At 49.2% G+C, this 17,262-nt stretch overlaps 4 protein-coding genes across 4 annotated transcripts; 2 read left to right on the top strand and 2 right to left on the bottom strand.

The window, feature by feature from the left end:
* Positions 1 to 1,194: 1,194 nt before the first annotated feature.
* On the top strand, positions 1,195 to 5,400 carry FOMMEDRAFT_19748 (uncharacterized protein). The gene is made up of 4 exons (XM_007266082.1): positions 1,195 to 1,293; positions 1,366 to 3,597; positions 3,654 to 4,257; positions 4,325 to 5,400. Exons 2-4 carry the CDS (start codon positions 1,461 to 1,463, stop codon positions 4,341 to 4,343), a joined length of 2,760 nt encoding a protein of 919 aa, XP_007266144.1. The 5' UTR covers positions 1,195 to 1,293; positions 1,366 to 1,460; the 3' UTR covers positions 4,344 to 5,400.
* A 222-nt stretch (positions 5,401 to 5,622) lies between these two features.
* FOMMEDRAFT_167705 (TPR-like protein) lies at positions 5,623 to 8,847 on the bottom strand. The gene is made up of 3 exons (XM_007266081.1): positions 8,839 to 8,847; positions 8,717 to 8,774; positions 5,623 to 8,655 (listed from the first exon to the last, which is right to left on the bottom strand). Exons 2-3 carry the CDS (start codon positions 8,721 to 8,723, stop codon positions 5,633 to 5,635), a joined length of 3,030 nt encoding a protein of 1,009 aa, XP_007266143.1. The 5' UTR covers positions 8,724 to 8,774; positions 8,839 to 8,847; the 3' UTR covers positions 5,623 to 5,632.
* A 616-nt stretch (positions 8,848 to 9,463) lies between these two features.
* On the bottom strand, positions 9,464 to 12,166 carry FOMMEDRAFT_107311 (ubiquitin binding protein; the record flags this gene model as incomplete). Its single annotated transcript, XM_007266080.1, has 5 exons — positions 9,464 to 10,627; positions 10,680 to 11,558; positions 11,623 to 11,842; positions 11,894 to 12,060; positions 12,115 to 12,166. 5 exons carry the CDS (start codon positions 12,164 to 12,166, stop codon positions 9,681 to 9,683), a joined length of 2,265 nt encoding a protein of 754 aa, XP_007266142.1. The 3' UTR covers positions 9,464 to 9,680.
* Positions 12,167 to 12,243: 77 nt separating this feature from the next.
* FOMMEDRAFT_167703 (TIP120-domain-containing protein) lies at positions 12,244 to 17,106 on the top strand. The gene is made up of 14 exons (XM_007266079.1): positions 12,244 to 12,487; positions 12,541 to 12,566; positions 12,620 to 12,769; positions 12,817 to 12,929; positions 12,982 to 13,079; positions 13,129 to 14,801; positions 14,853 to 15,279; positions 15,338 to 15,408; positions 15,463 to 15,557; positions 15,613 to 15,716; positions 15,780 to 15,947; positions 15,998 to 16,144; positions 16,200 to 16,415; positions 16,486 to 17,106. Exons 1-14 carry the CDS (start codon positions 12,449 to 12,451, stop codon positions 16,870 to 16,872), a joined length of 3,714 nt encoding a protein of 1,237 aa, XP_007266141.1. The 5' UTR covers positions 12,244 to 12,448; the 3' UTR covers positions 16,873 to 17,106.
* Positions 17,107 to 17,262: the final 156 nt, after the last annotated feature.

The following is a 17,262-nucleotide window of genomic DNA, read 5'->3' as shown; positions in this document are numbered from 1 at the left end:
GCCAGAGGCACATATGAATATGTGTGTACCAGGAAGAGACAAAGGGAAGACAAAGACAAAGGAAGGTCATTTGCCATTGTAAAAGTATCCTTATGCATTTAGTCCTATTCACACCATATGAGACTGTAGGTCGATCTGCGAGGCGTGTTAATTGAGGGATAGAAATAGCGAACTACCGAATGGGGCGGAACGAAAGGACGAAAGAGCAAAAGGTTGATCATTAGTGTGTGTCTCTTATGTATGGCATGCTGATGTACTGGTTTTCAATGAGAAAACTTGCTGAACTGGAGATTCGTATTTGATGATCACGTCTGCGATTGCACTGCTAGCCATGTGTAGTTTATGATTGGGTAGGACGAGAGAGTATATCGGGTAAATAGCCTGTTAAGAACTTCGAACAGAGCGCGTACCCACGAAGAATGGGAGTTCTCGTACATGTGCATCGCGTATTTCTATACGACTCGACAAATGAGAGGATGTCGGTGATACCGGTATCTTCGGCCTACTAGAAGAATCGCACATGTTTTCAGTCACTTCCTGTCATCGTATGTATCCTGTTGCACAAAAAGTCAACAGGTATTTTCGTTTTTCCTAGCGGTTGTTGGCGCGAGGTGAATCCTTGCAGACCGGGGAGCCAGAGAAGTACGCGAAAACGGAGCGAGAGCTACAAGAATCACTGCCGATTACATAAATTACCAGACCAGCATGTCGTATCCAGAGTATAGTCCAAACAGCAAGGATATGCGACAGAGCAATGAAACGCAGGTAAATCTGCCGCCGGAGTCTAAGAGATAAGGCGGCATAGGTATACCGATGTGAGTGTCCTGTGCCTTTGTTGCAACGACTGGCCGAAGGACACCGAGCCGCTTGCTTACGCCGCGTAATTATGTTCGTGTCAGTTTCTCCCTTTGTAGCCTAATATGGAGTGGGATTGTGAATGGCAGGTGAAAGAGCCGCGTGTCGGTGGAGCTCCCAAGGCCTTGAATTGAGCGCATGGGTGTGTCAGGGGCTAGGCTAGGCGAGCTCCATGAGGGCTTTAACTGTGGGGAGATGGAAGGTGATAGAAAGTGTGGAATATGGAAAGAGGACAACGCAGAAATAATAAAATAATAAAATTAATGGGGATTCCGACTGTCACACTCACACACCAGCACAGTCACGAGACGGGTCCCGTTGGGCCTGATGGACAGCAAGCTCGTCGACAACGACAAGGTCCAAGGAGACCCTCCACTCCTGCTCTTTGCTCGCTGTCGACAGCGTCCGCCAGTCTGTCATCCACTCAGTCTCTACAAGGTATGCCCATTGCTTATCGGCCACCACGTGCCGTCGTCGTCCATGCAGCTAACACCACAGTCGTTATCGCAGGGCCGTTGCAGGCAGCCGCCGTTGTCCATCGCGTGCACTCAAAAAGCAGCGCGCCGTCGACGACGCCCATATAGTCGCCGACGTACCAGCCCTCGATGGCACTCGTTGCCGCCCACGACTGGTCGAAAGATATGGACAATAGGCAGCAGCGACCCCACAGCAACACTGATCCAGCCAACGCGACAGGTGCCGTCACACAACAAAGCCAGTCGCCCAACGCATACGCCCAACCACCCTACAGCTACGCCCACCCGCAGCAGCCCTCCCCGCCGTGGCATATGGCGGGCATGAACCAGATGAACGTCGCCCACGGCCAACCGGGCCCGGGCTACTTCCCACCGATGCAGTTCTATCCACAACATTACCCGCATCCACAGCAGCAACCACCACCACCACCGCAGATGCACGCCCAGCATCCGCACGCCCAGGGTAGTCCTTATGGACAACCCCCTCAGATGTTTGATCCCAATGCTCAGTTTGCGCAATGGGCATATCAACAGATGATGTTCAACGCGCAACAGTCGCACCAGTTGTCCATGTCTCCGCAACCCCAGTCTCCTCCACAACAACAACAGCACGGGCGCTCAGGCTCTCACTCAGGCTCAAATGCTGGGACACCCACAACTGAGTATTATCAGACCCCTTTCGGGCCCAACCGCTTCCAACAGCAGGCGAGTCCGCCGGCAAGTCAGCAATCCAGCAACAACGGATCGTATCAGGGCTTTCACCCATATCGTCGCCCAGAACGCGGGGAAAGGCGACAACACTCTGAAAATTCTGCGAGCGCGAGCGCAAGCAATGGCAACAGCGTGCCCTTCCAGCCGCCATATGCTCGGTCGGATGCAACCGGCAGCTCGACGTCTGTCAATTCCTCGTCAAGCACGTCACATCGTTCACGGACAAACTCTGGAACAAGTGCAAGCGGATCAGCGCGTCCTCAGCTCGGTCAGCAAAGTAATCCAAAGCACACGCCCCGCCAATCCTCCACGTCGTCAACGACCTCTGCTGCGCGTAGTGGTTCTTCGTCGTCAAGCACGGTATCGTCATCAACCTTATCAACCCCTGGTTCCACGCCTACTGCTCCACGCACTTCCCGCCCGTCACCATTGTCACAAGGGACTATTCTGTCTGCAGCTGAGCGACGCAAGTCCCGTGATGACAGCGATCTTGCCGCGATGCTCAACAGCACCAGCCTCGGTGATCCATCACCGGCAACTCCAGCGGCCCGGAGTGGACTCAAGGGTCGCCTCCGTCGTGCTCTTTCGTTCAATGCTGCTCAGACCTTGCGTGAAGAGGAAGAAGAAGCGGCAAAGATCAACGGCAAAAAGAAAGAAAAAGCTGACAACCTCGACACGGAAGGTGAGGGCGACGGTGCGAGCATGGCGACGAAGAAGACAAAGAAAAGCTTGCGCATGTTCAATTCACGTTTTAATGCATCAACGGACAACATATCGCTCTCCTCGACTGTATCATCTGCAAGTGTTATGATCCGAAAATTGGGTTCGATGGGGAAACTTGCACGGCGCAATTCATTGGCTGGTATTACTTCACTCTTCAAGGACAAGGATAAAGACAAGAATAAAGACGATGATGACGAAGTTACGGACCCGAAAGGGAAGAAATCAAAGGGTAAAAGTCGTAAGGCTGAGGCAAGCGTCTCGCATGCCACTGTTGAGGTTGATCGCTCAAGTGATTGGTCTGGGCCGGGCATGGAAGGTCTTTCCCCTGCTGCAAAACTTGCCCGTCAGCATACACTCAAGAGCAATGCAGAGGCTGCCGCTCGTGCCAAAGCGCAGCAGGAGGCGCAAGCCGCTGCTGCTGCTGCTGCCGCCGCCGCGGGGACTGCATCGGGAACAAACGGAGAGGTACTTCCGACAACTTGGGAACGCAATACTGCGACGAAGCACGGTGTCAATCTCGGTACGGTAAGGGAAGATGGTATGCGTGTAGTTGTGGAAGAGGACTCGGATGAAGAAGAGGGTGAGATGCGACGACAGTCAGATGACCTTGGGAGCGGGAGTGATGAGGATAGCACATGGCATGGACATGGACAAGAGGAAGACGAGGACGTTACTGTTCGTATGGGCGGAGCCGGGGTTGCCCAGGATGATGAGGGGAGCAATCTCGGTCATGCAGATGAGGATGATGAGCTGGATGAACCATGGGCTATGAACTGCAGGCGAAGTATTGAGAGAACTCGCCAACCTATGCGAGGTATTCTCAAAAGTATGCGTACGCATTGTGCAATTTGTTCAAAAGAATTTACTAACACTGATAAAAATTCCTAGACACGCAAGGTTACCAGCAGGACGAACAGGCGATTGGCCCAAATGCAGCATTCATGCAACGGAATCGCGCCAATTCGTACGATTCGGTGCCGTCGCACCAGACGGAGCGCGGACCTCTTGCACATATGCCACCGTCCGATCCCGATCATATTGATGGTCTGCATCGGCATAATTCTCACCGTTCGACTACTTCTACAGTGAAGGAGTCTGCAACCAACGGGCCACCGTTTCTCCCGCCGTTACATTTTGATTCGTCTCAGACCCTAGCGCCGTCATTATCTACGTCGTCATCATCTTCTGCGGCGGATGGTGCTAATAACCGGAATAGCGTGTTCAACCACGCAAACAATAGTGAGCCGACATTGTCAACGATGGTAGCGGCTCCGCCGACATTGAGCCATCGTTCGGCAACCACGCCTGCGAAAAGACTGGCATTCGCGGCGAACTTGAGTATTTACGACACATTCTCTTCGGCAACATACGATCGCCGCAGTGAGCCGGCGACATGGAGCAGGTTGACTCCTGCGTTAGCGCAGAGGATTAAGGAGGAACTTAATTCGTACAAGATGGAAGAAATGGAAGTTCATGCTTCAAGTCGAATACAGTACGTTCCTCCTCTGACCTTCTTTTGTGAAGCTGTCGTACTGAAGGATTTGTGTTGTGCCGTACAGCACACAGTTTTTTGTCTGATGCTGTGCATTACTTAGGCTGGAAACATCCATCAACATCTGACAGTTTTCTTCAATATCTGTTTGTCTGGTTACATTGTCCCATTCACTCATTTCCTTCCTCTCTTTCCACTGGCCCTCTTGGAGAGCAGGTCTTTTATTAAAAATGCGTACTAGCCGACGCTCATCCGCAATTGCATTTACACTGCCCCAGGTTTTGATCCCTCATATCCATCCATCCCCATTCCAGCCCACCCAATCGAACCAATCGACTGCTAGCTACGTTGCCAATTTATTATATTTCTACATTGTCGTTGCCTTGGCTTGCCTCCCACCATTCTCTCCCCTCTCTCTAGCCCCTCTTTATCTCAAGTTCTACGCTTGCGCCTACGCACGTACAACCGGAATTGTTTCTTTATCCCTTCAACTGTTGGCTGCTGCTTTTAACGTATACCCTAGTTTCTTTTTTAGCGTTTTATTGTTTTTACTTTCCTTTTCTACGTTCTTTTCCGTCTTTGCCTTGAAACGCTTTTTTGTAAACGCTTAATCAAAATAAGTTTCCTCTCTCACACGCACTCCTTTCCTTCAGCCAAGAACTAGAGCTTGTGAGGATTGCAGAAGTGACAAGCTGTGGTGGTGGGGAGAAGACCCATACACAAAAAAATACCACAATTTGCGTATTTAATTGTTTTTCCTTTTTCGACATTTTGTTAAATTTCCTTTTTGAGCTTCTATTTGTTTTTATTTTGGAGTTTGACCTGTTATTCGCTCGTTCACATTTTTACACCTGCTTTTTTTTCTGGCATCTTGTTTTCTATTCCGTTTTCTCTGCCTTCTTTTGTTGTCATTATATAGTGGACAGTTCCATTCCATTTTTTCACATTCATTACATCTTCACGCTCGTTTCATTTCATCTTCCTCGTCTTCCCTTTTCTCATGTTCATGATATCACGACATTCCGGATTTTCGATTTCCCTTTGAAAAACTCATGTGTTTTGTATGCCAGTGTCATTCACTTGGACAGCCATCCATTCATTTTATTTTATTTGGACAATCAGTCAGCCAATCGTACCAATCACCATTTACCATTTATTATTCCGTATACTCATATGTCCATAGCTCACTCAATTTGATATCATCTCAATCAATCAATTCAATGACTCTCGTCGCTTATTTACTTGACTATTTCGTTTGAAAATACAAATATGAATATTACTGCTAGTCTCCAAGATTGGAATCACATCTAGCAAACTAAGAGAGTTAGAAAGAATGTATGCGGTGCAGCCTGGGGGTTCGACCATATATATTCACTTATGCTCCAATATGCACAAGGTTAACCCATCTCTCGACCTTTATATCCACCTCTCTTCCCTCCGCATCCGACTCCGTTCGTGCCTTTAGATTCACGGCTGCATTGCGAACTGCTGCAGCAGATCGCTTGAATCCAACTGCTTCCTCTTCAAATTCATCCATGAGATATTTGTAAATATCTCTGGTGAGAATTGGTCCGTCCGTATCTAGCAACTCCCACATCGTACCAATCACACTTCTAAACCCGCAGAATTGCATCGCCGCGGCCAAATGAAGTACCTCATCCTGTGCAACCGCAGGGGACTGTTCTGCCGTATGGCAAGCAGAGAGGAAGGCGGACTCCGCGTTCGGCAGATGAGTCCGAGCGATGTCAAGCACCGTAAGTCCACCACTCGCAAGTTTAAATGACGAATTGAATGGTTCAGGATCTAGATGGCCATGACAAGCAAAGTGGACCCACTCCGCCTCTTGAAGCGCTTTTATTACTGCCTCACGCGAGGCTTTACCATCTCTTAGAAGTTTGTTGATCGGTTTACGAGCGTGTATGGCAATCATTTCTTTCTTGGTCGACGGGAGTCCTGTATCTCCGATCACAAGAAGCCTTGGATTTTCACGCCTGGTCCCCTGGCGAGCATTAATGAGTGATTTGAGTGTCGGCGTGTGGGACGAGATGTAATCATCGAGCAAATATTTCTTGTTCCCGTATTGGTCTTCATACGGCCCAGCGGCATGGAACGGGAACGCGGATAGCAATGATGTCGGACACCACCAAATTCGAGATCCTTCTGCGATTCCGATTTCCTTCAGTTTTTGAACAACTTTGGAAACGACCTTATCCCACAACATTGCCATGACTCGTCGAAGTTTCCTATCATACTCGACTGAGTGCACTCCATGATCACGTCGAGCTCTCAATAGCGCAACCAACAGCGTGTAAACACCAAAGTAGAAGTCAGGATCCAGTGGAATGGGGACACAAGGTTTGTCCTTATTGTTAAGAACAATAATTGCATGACTTATGTACTCCTTGCAAAGATTGACTACAACGACAGGTCCTTCCGAGGCCGCTTGCTGTAGTTTCTCAAATGGCGTAGCCTGGAGGAAGTCTTCGAATCCTTGTAATTGCCGTATCTCGGAGATGATCTCCCTTTGCTCTTCTGAAAGTTGTCGTACTGTCACTAACATTTCATCTATTGAACAGTGCACTTGCTTGTCTGGCACACTCTCGAGTAAATCGTTTGCCTCGGAATGCGTTGTTAGCGCTTCTAAACGACGACTAACGTCTCCGAATCTGTCCGCCAGTGGTTTGCTCGTTTCTGCCAGTCGATCTAGTGGTGTTCTGAAGTTACGCATCTGCGACCAAAGGATGGCTCGTCCTTGTTCAAGGAGTTCAATGGCTTGACAGAGGTCACCCTTCTCAATGGCATACGATGCGGCGTCCAAGGCAAGCGTTTGATAGCTAGATAGATTAGCAAGGAGAGAGTGCTGCATACGTGCCGTAGGATGGAGGGTGAGAGTACGCTGTAATAGGGATATAGCCTTTCTGTATGCTCTGAGCGTCGAAGGGTGATCGTGATCTCGTGCAAGTTCCACCCATTCGCTTGCCACCATCAAGCGAATCAGCGATCCCGAAAAAAGGTGGTCGGCAGCGCATTTAAACAGCTTAATAGCCTCTGTGATATCTTCCACTTGCTCAAGTTGGTCGAACCGGGCCTTCAAAGAACGCGCGAGAAGGGTGAGTACCTTTACATAATCGGGTCGGTCTTCTACTAAGAGAGCCAACGACGAACGATAATGCGTAATGGCCTCCTCTAAGTCCTCTAATCGCTTTACCCGATCAAATCGAGTGGATAGAGATCGTGAGAGATTACCCAGCACTGTGGGCCGAAGAATAGAGTCTCCAGGAGCAAGAGGCAAGACCTCGCGGAGCAAGGCAATTGATTCGTCCAAATCACCAAGCTCTCCAACATGTTCGAATCGGTGGCGCAGAGCATTAGCAAGGTTGACCAACGACGCGGGGCGAACGGGATTGCCTTCCGATCGAAGTTTCAACGCCTCGCGATGTAATTCGATGAATTCATTGAGAATCTCAACTTGGTTACTACGTGGGGATTGTGCTACGAGGGCATTTGCAAGGTTGTTTAATGTTTCGTGTCGATGAGGATGGCCTTGTGGAAGAAGTGACAAGGCGACGCGGTACATCGATATTGCTTCGTCCAGGTCTTCAATCCTTCCGACAAGCTCATATCGTCCGTTTAGACAATATGCAAGTTTATCCAATAGATTGGAACGGGATGGATCGTCATCTGTAACGAGGGCCAGTGCAGCTCGCAAAAGCGTGATTGATTCCTCGAGATCCTCGACCTTTCCACCACAGCTATATCTAAATCGATGTTGTAATGCGCCCGCCATATTGCCCAACAGCAGGAGTCGTTGAGGATGATCCTCAGCCATGAGTGAAAGTGTAGCACGGAGCACGCTAATGGCCTCTTCAAGAGCCGGGACATCCCCATATTGATCAAATTTTCTACACAAGGAATACCCAAGATCAATCGCCATAATCGGGCGGAAAGAATCACTCTCTGGAAGAGTGGCCAGAGCTTCTCGGTACAGTGTGATGGACTCTTCAAGATCTTCCTGTCTCTTCTTGCGTTCAAACCTTACTTGTAGAAATCGCCCAAGTCTATCCAATAGCTTGTGCCGATAAGAGAAATCTTGGTCTGAACAACAGCCCAGGGCAATGCGAAGCTTTTCGATCGCATCCTTGTAATCAGATTCTTGTCCCCAACGCTCATACCGGGCAAAATAGGATCGTCCGAGGCATTCGAACAAAAATGCACGAGTAGGATGAACCTCAGGAAGGAGGTCAATTGCAATACGGTTATGACCGATGGCTGAGTCGAGGTCTCGCCGTTCACCAGATTGTTCAAAGTGGCTAAATAGGGATCGTGCGAGGTTCCCGTGGTGTAGAACCACTGCTGCTCCCTTGAATAAGTACTTTTGTTGCTCATTTCTGAGGGAAACTATCGCGAATGGATATCAGTAGATGGCATAAAGAGTACTGCGTTGAACAGTATTGCTGACCAGACATCGTCCTTACAATCTACTCGTGGTAGTTACTTTATTGCTGGTTGATGTATTTCTGTCAGAAAAATAATCAGGATTCAGAACGTCGACTTTCCACCTCGATGAAGTTGGGAACCCACAGACTCTCCACGGAAGGGGTTGGAGGTTAAATTCGGCGAGCGTCTCCTGGTCATTCATGATCGATAGCAGGGCAGTGCTGATGCCTTGGGGTCTTTCGTTTTGTATTCCTTGTGAGAGGCGATAAACCTCTCACTTGAATCAACTGGAATGGACTAGTCGAAAAGATTACAAATTAACATTGATTTTGAACTCCGCCGAGAACCTCAATCAGTTCCATCAGTATTATTCGGTCACAGTAATTATATTTTGTAGATTCGTTTTGCGGTTGAGTATTGGAACAATCAGTACGATTATCACTTTATTGCAGACAACCAGCGCACATTATTCGTTCCATTTATGACGCGGTCAATTTTTCGCTTCTTGACTCAGCCGAAAATATATATCTTTGCCAGCTCAATGTTTTGATACGACACATCGTCCTTCTTCTGCATCCGTAGTAGCATAGCAAGGCTAAACGACGCTACAGAAAGTAGATGCTAATGTGTAATACTATAGACATCTTGAGGTATCCAGCTTTAACAGCTAGACAAATCTCGTTTGGTGCAAGTTGCAGGAGAGGGGAAAGTAGTCTGGCGTCTTCTGACCTAGTCGGTTTGACAGCAGTCATATTCGTGTAAAGAAGTGAAACATGCAGACTATCATTAATGTCAATGGATGGTTATACGTACAGGCAACAACACCAATCGCACTATGCACGAGGTACTAATACTACTCTACGCCACACAAACTATCAACGAGATGAAGTCCAGCCGAACCGATGAAGGCAATAGTCGAAAGAGCAAAAAGCACCTCCCTACACAACACGGATCCCAAGCATAAACCTCCAACCCAAATACACAGTCTACAAATCAATCAACAACGCCTCCTTCCTCTCAGTCTGTTCCAAACCCGGAGTTGGCCCGTACAGGGAAAACGTTTGAGGATTCGACGTCGGCACGACCGGGAACTGAGGTAGCTGGACTTGCGCTTGAGGCAGAGGAGGCTGGTAATGAGCTTGCGGTTGCGGTGGTGCCTGGGCCGGAGGCTGAGGTTGTTGAGGTTGTGGCTGAGTCTGCAAAGCCGGGGGCTGGTAATACTGCGCCTGTATTTGGGGCTGGGCCGGTTGATGCTGCTGAGCCTGCGCTTGAGGAGGTATATGCGCATGTCCCTGCGCATATACAGGCTGAGGTGTGGGTGGAACGTACGATAGCGTGTTCTGGCGCGAGAGAGGCTGAGGTTGTGGTGGTGGAGACTGGACATACTGGGCTTGAGGCTGCGGTTGTGAAGGAACGGGAGTGGGCGCGGTATAAGGAGCGGACGAGGACACTTGAGGCTGTAGAGGTGGAGACTGAGCTGACGATGCCATTGGAACGGGAGTTGGAAGTATGGGCTGTGCATAAGTAGCATACTGCGTCGTGGGAGCAGGCTGAGGCTGTTGCGGTAACTGCGTTGGCGCGGGAGGGGGAGACGAGTAATACTGAGCCGGGGCTGGAGTAGGCGAGTATTGTTGCGCAGGCTGAGAAACAGAACCGTACGAAGATTGCCGAACGGGCGCGTAGGGAACATTAACCGGTGGTGGAGACTGCGAGGCCTGCGGTAGACCATACGAGGGTTCGCCATATCGTTGCGTTGTTGCTGGACCTGGTTGTCTAGACACCCACTGGCCGTAAGACCCGTCCACAGTGTTGTACCTGGATGACTCTTGCTGCGACGAGGATCGCCAAGATGGTCGTGATAATTGCTCGGTAAGGAGCTTATCGTACAGCTTGACGGCTTGTGAGAGCTTGTCGTGCATGTCGCTTAGTGTCTCTGAACCGTATTGTTAATGGTCAGTTATTCTAGTAAACAGTGAAACACTCACTTTCTTTCCTATCTGTATCATCCAGCGAAAGAGCCAGTTTGGGTCGGAGCCCGTTTGCCTTGTCGTACAATTCGTTCACAGCAGGATAACGAGAAATGTCACGTCCTCCTCGCGCCTCGACTTCCTGCACTGTCTGACTAAACGTTAAGATCACGTCACTTTCAAGAGGTGCTAGTTCGTAGTTTGATTGAGGTGGCACAGCTGTACTGGAAGTTGCGGGGTATGACTGCGATTGCGATGGCACAAAAGATGGCGCTTCCGAGCGAGGAGTTTCGAGGGATATAGGCGCGCTTGGTTTGGGCGCATTGGCCTCCCGTAAAGACGCTTCAATTGCCGCTCGTAAGTCTGGATCACTCTCGTCATCATCTGCTGCCTGGGGACGTGTTTTACGATCAACTAAAGGTGGTTCTGATGTTTGCCACTTTCCAAAATTTGACGGTTCGGGCTGTGACGGAGTGTATCCAGGTCTTCTATTACGTCCATTCACGTTTGCCGCCCCGACTTCTTCAAGTGAAAGCTGGATCGCACGTTGGAGCTCCTCATCGGCGAGCTCGCGACCAGAACGATGTCGCGGCGTCGAGAAGCTTCGGCTGTGCTTTCTGTCCTCCTTCGGCAGCTTGCTCCTGGTCAGTTTCATATGACATGAATCACACACCCGGACTTCTTGTTGGATACCAAAGTGAGGAAGAGGAAGCGACTTTGACGAACATTGTTGGTCAAAGACCTGACCGCAGTTCCGGCAGTGATGCTTTCGGTTTGTGAACGAGAACGGTGTTCGACATCGCAAACAGACATCTGAGTCAATCCATTCAGGCGCAGTTTGCGTATCAACCATTGCTGAGCTAGTAACAGATATATCTTTCGGAGGGAACGTAAAACCTTTGTGGCACGAAGGAGTTAGCTTACGCATCAATCAACGATGACGATCATGGGCGGCACGCACCTTCGCTCTGCAAGGCTCGGTACACCTGGACAACGTACGATAGATTTGGCTTCCCTTCGAAAGCAACAGCCCAGTTCTGTATATATCTGAGTATCGCGTTCTTCACGTCGAGATTGAGTACGGGAATCTTGAGGATGGAGACAAGGTTGTCCATGAATTCGCGGGAAGCTACTTCCATCAGGAAATGGTCGCCACCATTCTTTACGCATGTATCTGTCAGCTGAAGATACGATGTCAGGTGCCATACGAAGAATAATTTAATTCCACATACACTCAGAGCAAGAAGCTGGACATTCGGGTTCTTATGATTGAGGCGTCGTTTGAGTGCACGCATGGCATCCTTGGGAGGCACGGCCTTGGAGCGTATCTGGTCGGATATCTCGAGATTTAGTGCAATGTCCTCTGTGCCCGTCGGAAGGAGTTCGGACGTCGCCTTGTCTGTGACGTTCGTAAGTTAACGGTGCACAAGTCTGTATCATAAGAAGCACACACCGATTGCTTCGTCGACCTGGCTTGTTCCCCACAGCCAACCGGTGAGAGACATGGTTACTAGTATTGAATATTATTCCTCTAGTTCGCTCGTACGAGAGCTTTACTTGCTACTGTGTTCGTGGACGTAGTGGTAGACACGCAAGCGGCAAGCTGCCTCAGCTGCGCGGGTAAGGCCTGTGTGACGTCGGTGATGCGCGGTCACATTGGAGTGACTTTAGTCACGGTGATCGACGGTCTAAATTGGATATATGCGCCATTGCGCCACGCTCAGAACGCGCCTCAATCCTTTTGACCACCATCTCCTCCCGTTTATCCCTCACGTCCGCTCTGCAAAATGACGAAACAGTATCTCATGAATAGTCTCATAGACAAGGTACCATAGTCGATCTTTGTAAATATTCTGAAATTTCTAAGTCCGCCTTTCAGATGCAATCGCCAGACCAGGACCACAGGTGCGCATATCTCCAGTTTACACGCGATGCAATTTCATTCAAAGGCGAACTAGGTTCATGGGTCTGCAGGATCTCATGTCGGAGATCAGGCAGGATTCTGCTAATTTCCTTGGCGACGAGGCGACGGAGTACAAGGTCTTGCAGCACGTTCTCAAGCTCGTCGAGGATAAGATCTCCGAGGTCAAGAACCAGGCTGTGAAATGGTGAATGCATCGCGTCCTTCCTGCTCTTCCGTACTAACTAGCATAAGCCTGGGTGTGCTCATCAAGATCGTGCGCGAAAGCCATATGGAATACATTATCGAAAAGTTAATCGACTTTTCGGGCAGTAAGGATGAGGAACTACGGGACATCGCGGGCCTCGGTACGTGATATATGCGTGTTTTTCCGTGCCCTTCTGACTCGATGCGGCACAGCCCTTAAGACGATTACCGCCGAACTCCCTCAGGATAGTAGCCTTGCCCCGAAGGCCTGTGCCAAGTTGACACCACGGCTTCTTATCCAAGTTCAGAATGTATGTCGGCTGTTTTGTTCTCAGTCAATCAAACCTAACATATCACTAGCCTTCCACTCCTCCAGAAACGCTCATTGAAATTCTATCAATCCTTTCCATTCTTATTACTCGATTTCCGGCACAACTCTCAAGTCCCGATCTCTCGCCACAGCCTGTGCCAGCGATTACCCCTTTACTCGGACATGCGCGTCCCGCTGTTCGCAAGCGCGCAATTCTGACTCTTGCGCAGTTCCTACCTTCGGCGCAGCAAGCACTTTTTGATGACCTCATTAATAGCACTATACTTCCCGGATTACGGAACGAAAGTAACTCAGATGCAGCGATTGAACAACAACGAACAAATGTGCAGTTGGTTGCCGCAATTGCGCGCCATTCTCCCGGTCGTATTGCGGTCATTATAGATTCGGTTGTTCCTGCTGTCCTCAAGGCGGCGGCGCGTGAGGATGATGAGCTTCGAGAATATGCGCTTCAGACACTTGAAGTCTTCGTGCTCCGCTGTCCGACCGAGATCACTCCTTTCCTTGGTCAGATCGTACAATCAGGAACGAAACTCATCAAGTATGATCCCAACTATGCTGGTGGAGACGATGAAGAGGATGCGGAAATGGCAGACGCTGACGAGGACGAGGAAGACGAAGATGATGACTTGGACTATTCTGATTATGAAGATACATCCTATAAAATCAGGCGTTCCGCAACAAAGCTTCTTGCGGGGCTGATTGAAACACGACCAGAAATGCTTACGTCACTCTATAAAGACGTATCCCCTGTGTTAATACAGCGATTCGGAGATCGCGAACAGACAGTGCGTTTGGAAGTCTGGGCAACGTACGGTTCACTTCTTGCACAGACAAAGGTTTATGGTGGCATACCACAGTCACCAACCTTTGTGGACTCGCCTGGGGTTGGTGGGAAACGTAAGCGTTCACCAAGCGGTGCGGATGGAATGGATATTGAGGCGCCTGAGTCCCCAGCTTTACTCCTTAGGTCACAAGTGCCGTCCCTCTCCAAGGCCTTACTCGGCCAACTGAGAAGCACGAAGACTCCACCAGCTGTTTTGCAGGCAGCATTCACGCTTCTTAAGCAGCTAATTGACGTTCTTCCTGGTAGTCTTGCAGCTCACTCGTTACCCATCGCTTCGGCGGCCCAAGCAGTCCTAAAGCAGAGCCCAACGACATCTAGCATCGTATTACATACAACCTGCCTTTCATTCCTTACTGCGTTCTTCTCTTCTCATTCGCCATCGGCACTTTCGAATACTCCAGATCTCACAACTCCATTACTTAAAGAACTTCAGGAGCGGCACCCTCGTCTTGTTGCGGAGACTTTCCGGACCTTCTCAGCGCTCCTTAATATGCTGCGACCTATTCAAGGCACAAGTCAACAATGGGTTGAAGCCGTATATGATTCTGCAGTGAAACGTCTGCGAAGTGCAGACACGGATGCCGAGGTCCGAGCACGTGCAGAAATATGCATGGGCGATTTGTGGGTCTGTGCGACCGACGTTGTACGCACGAAAGATGGCCGAGAATGGGATGCGATGTGCCGTACGACTGGTCGTACAGAAGGCGCTGTGCAGGTGGTTATGCGCGTCGCGAATGAGGTTGATGTTGGTGATGCCTGGGTCAATGGATCAATCGAATGGGTGCTTGGCGTTTTAAGAAGAGCTGGTAAGGCAGGCAAATCCGACGCGTTTACTTGTCTGGAGGTATTGCTTAAGAGGTACGCTGCTCAGTATTAGCTTGGTGTGCGTAGACTAATTTCTTTTTAAAGGTTCGTGAACGGAATTCCAGCACATCTTGTTACAGTTGTTGTTGAACAAATGAAGCCCTACATCTCTACGAACGATATCGCTCTCCTCTCTCATGCACTATCCATTCTTGCTCTTCTCCTGAGACTCGCGCCAAATGAAACATACCCAGCTGTCGAAGCTGAATACCTCAAAGATATCTATACTATTGCACATTCGTCCCTGTTGTCTGGAGTGTCGCTGGATGCACTGCTCCTCTTCCTTGCCAATCTCGTGGAAGCCGATACCGAGATTGCGACTCATGTCATTCCGAGCCTTACTATTCCTTTACAAAAAGAAAAGAAGGGTGATGCATCATATTCAAACATTGCAAAATGCATCGGTATTATCGTGCGCTGTCACCCTTCCTTGGCTGCTGGGACGATTGCAGAATTCTCGAAGGCATTGAAGGTAAGGTTATTGACTATTATGATGAAACGAAACTTAATAGTATTGCACTTGTATATAGAAGGGTCCGAAGGCCAGTAGCACTCAAATTGTGCTTGACCTGTTTGTCCTTGGTGAGGTCGGACGAACTATGTAAGTCGTTGACTATGAAACATCCTACTCCTGCTGATGGTCCTGCTCAATTAGCGACTTTGCCCAAATGAAAGACTTGTTCAATATTGCCATCGACCTTCTCGGCTCGACAGACGAAGAGATTAGAAGCGCTGCATCGTTTGCGACGGGTAAGCACAATTCACTTGATAAGTGGTTTGCAACAGATGTTAATGTCCCTGATAGGAAACATTGCCATTGGCAACCTACATCTGTTCTTACCTGCGATTGTCAAGCTGGTCCAGACGAATAAGGATAAGCGACTACTTGCCTTACATGCTCTCAAAGAGGTCAGTTAGCACACTGTTTGCATCCAAATGTTCGTGTCGTTGATGAAATACACCCTTATCTAGGTTGTCAGTAATTGCCCGTCAGGTCAGCTGGAGAGCGTGGCAGAGACGATTTGGGTTCCGTTGTTCCAGGACTCTGCTAGCTCGGAGGAGTCTACGAGGAATGTCGCAGCAGCATGCCTCGGAAAGTTGACGACGACAAATCCATCAAGATACTTGCCTCAGCTCCAGGTTCGTGTCTGCTGCTCTGCCGTTAGCGTTGAGACTCACTCTCTTCAAAGGACCGTATCCACGACGAAAATGTAGCCGCGCGAGCAACTGTCATTGCAGCCATTCGCTACACATTTGCAGACTCGCAGCATTCCTACGATGAGCTCCTTTCAGGGCTCATTCCAGACTTCTTGGCTGCTATGGTGGATGAAAACCTCGTGCGTATATCCGTCTTACCAGTATAAACTTTTCTGACCTTGACATCCATCGTAGACCGTGAGACGACTCGCAATATCTGCCCTTAACTCTGCAGCGAGGCATAAACCACGAATAATCCGCGATCATCTCAATACGCTTCTTCCCAATCTTTATAAAGAGACGTATGTGAAGCCAGAACTCATTCGAACAGTTCAGATGGGACCGTGGACACACAAGGTTGATGATGGCCTCGAGGCACGGAAGACTGCCTACGAGACGATGTATACTCTTGTACGTATAGCGATGATCCTTTCTCATTGCTCAATACGGACTGGACCTAACCTGAATTGTTTCTTGCCAGCTTGATTCATGTCTCTCAAAACTCGATCTGCACGAATTCCTCGGCCGCGTCGTAGCGGGTCTATCCGACGACGCAGACGAGATCAAAGTTCTCGCTCATATGATGCTCTTCCGCCTTTCAAGCGTCGCACCTACCGCAATCGCATTACGACTAGACGAAATAACACCTCCGCTCGAAAAGACAATGAAAGGCCCAGCAGTTACGAAAGATACTGTCAAGCAGGACTTAGAGCGCGCAATGGAGCTTCAGCGGAGTACGCTTCGTGCTGCTGCTGCGTTGCATAAGAACACGCCTAGTGGTGCGTCGGCGAGGTTTGATGCGTTTGTTGAGGAGATTCAGAAGGGCCAATTTGGTGGGGAGTTTAAGGAGTTGTCGAGTGGACATTGATTGGATTGACGGGACATTCGTGCGCTTGTATGGACGATTGTCAGGCGCAGTGTAATGTCTACGTACTCAAAAGCTTGTCATCACTATATCCCTGTAGTACAACTCATTTTCATTCTTGATCTTGATAGCATCATAACAATCGAATCCCCTCATTGACAATTACAAGCAGTATAACATACAATTTTCCAAACTGTTTAAGTACCTTTTCCCCTAATAAGCAGCCCTGCTCAAGACTCAACCAGTCACGAACATCTGCAAGGTGTGAAACAAAATTAAGTGATGTAATTATGGGAGTTCAAATCAACCTTTACTCTTGCAACTGCAGCGATTCAACCTTAATTTACATTGCCTCCCTCCACAAGGAATACAACTCATTATGAGTACTTCTGA

Source organism: Fomitiporia mediterranea (genome assembly GCF_000271605.1).
Source record: "Fomitiporia mediterranea MF3/22 unplaced genomic scaffold FOMMEscaffold_5, whole genome shotgun sequence".
Taxonomy (NCBI): Eukaryota; Fungi; Basidiomycota; class Agaricomycetes; order Hymenochaetales; family Hymenochaetaceae; genus Fomitiporia; species Fomitiporia mediterranea.
The sequence above is the reverse complement of the archived record's forward strand: the minus strand, read 5'-3'. Positions and strand labels throughout refer to the sequence as shown.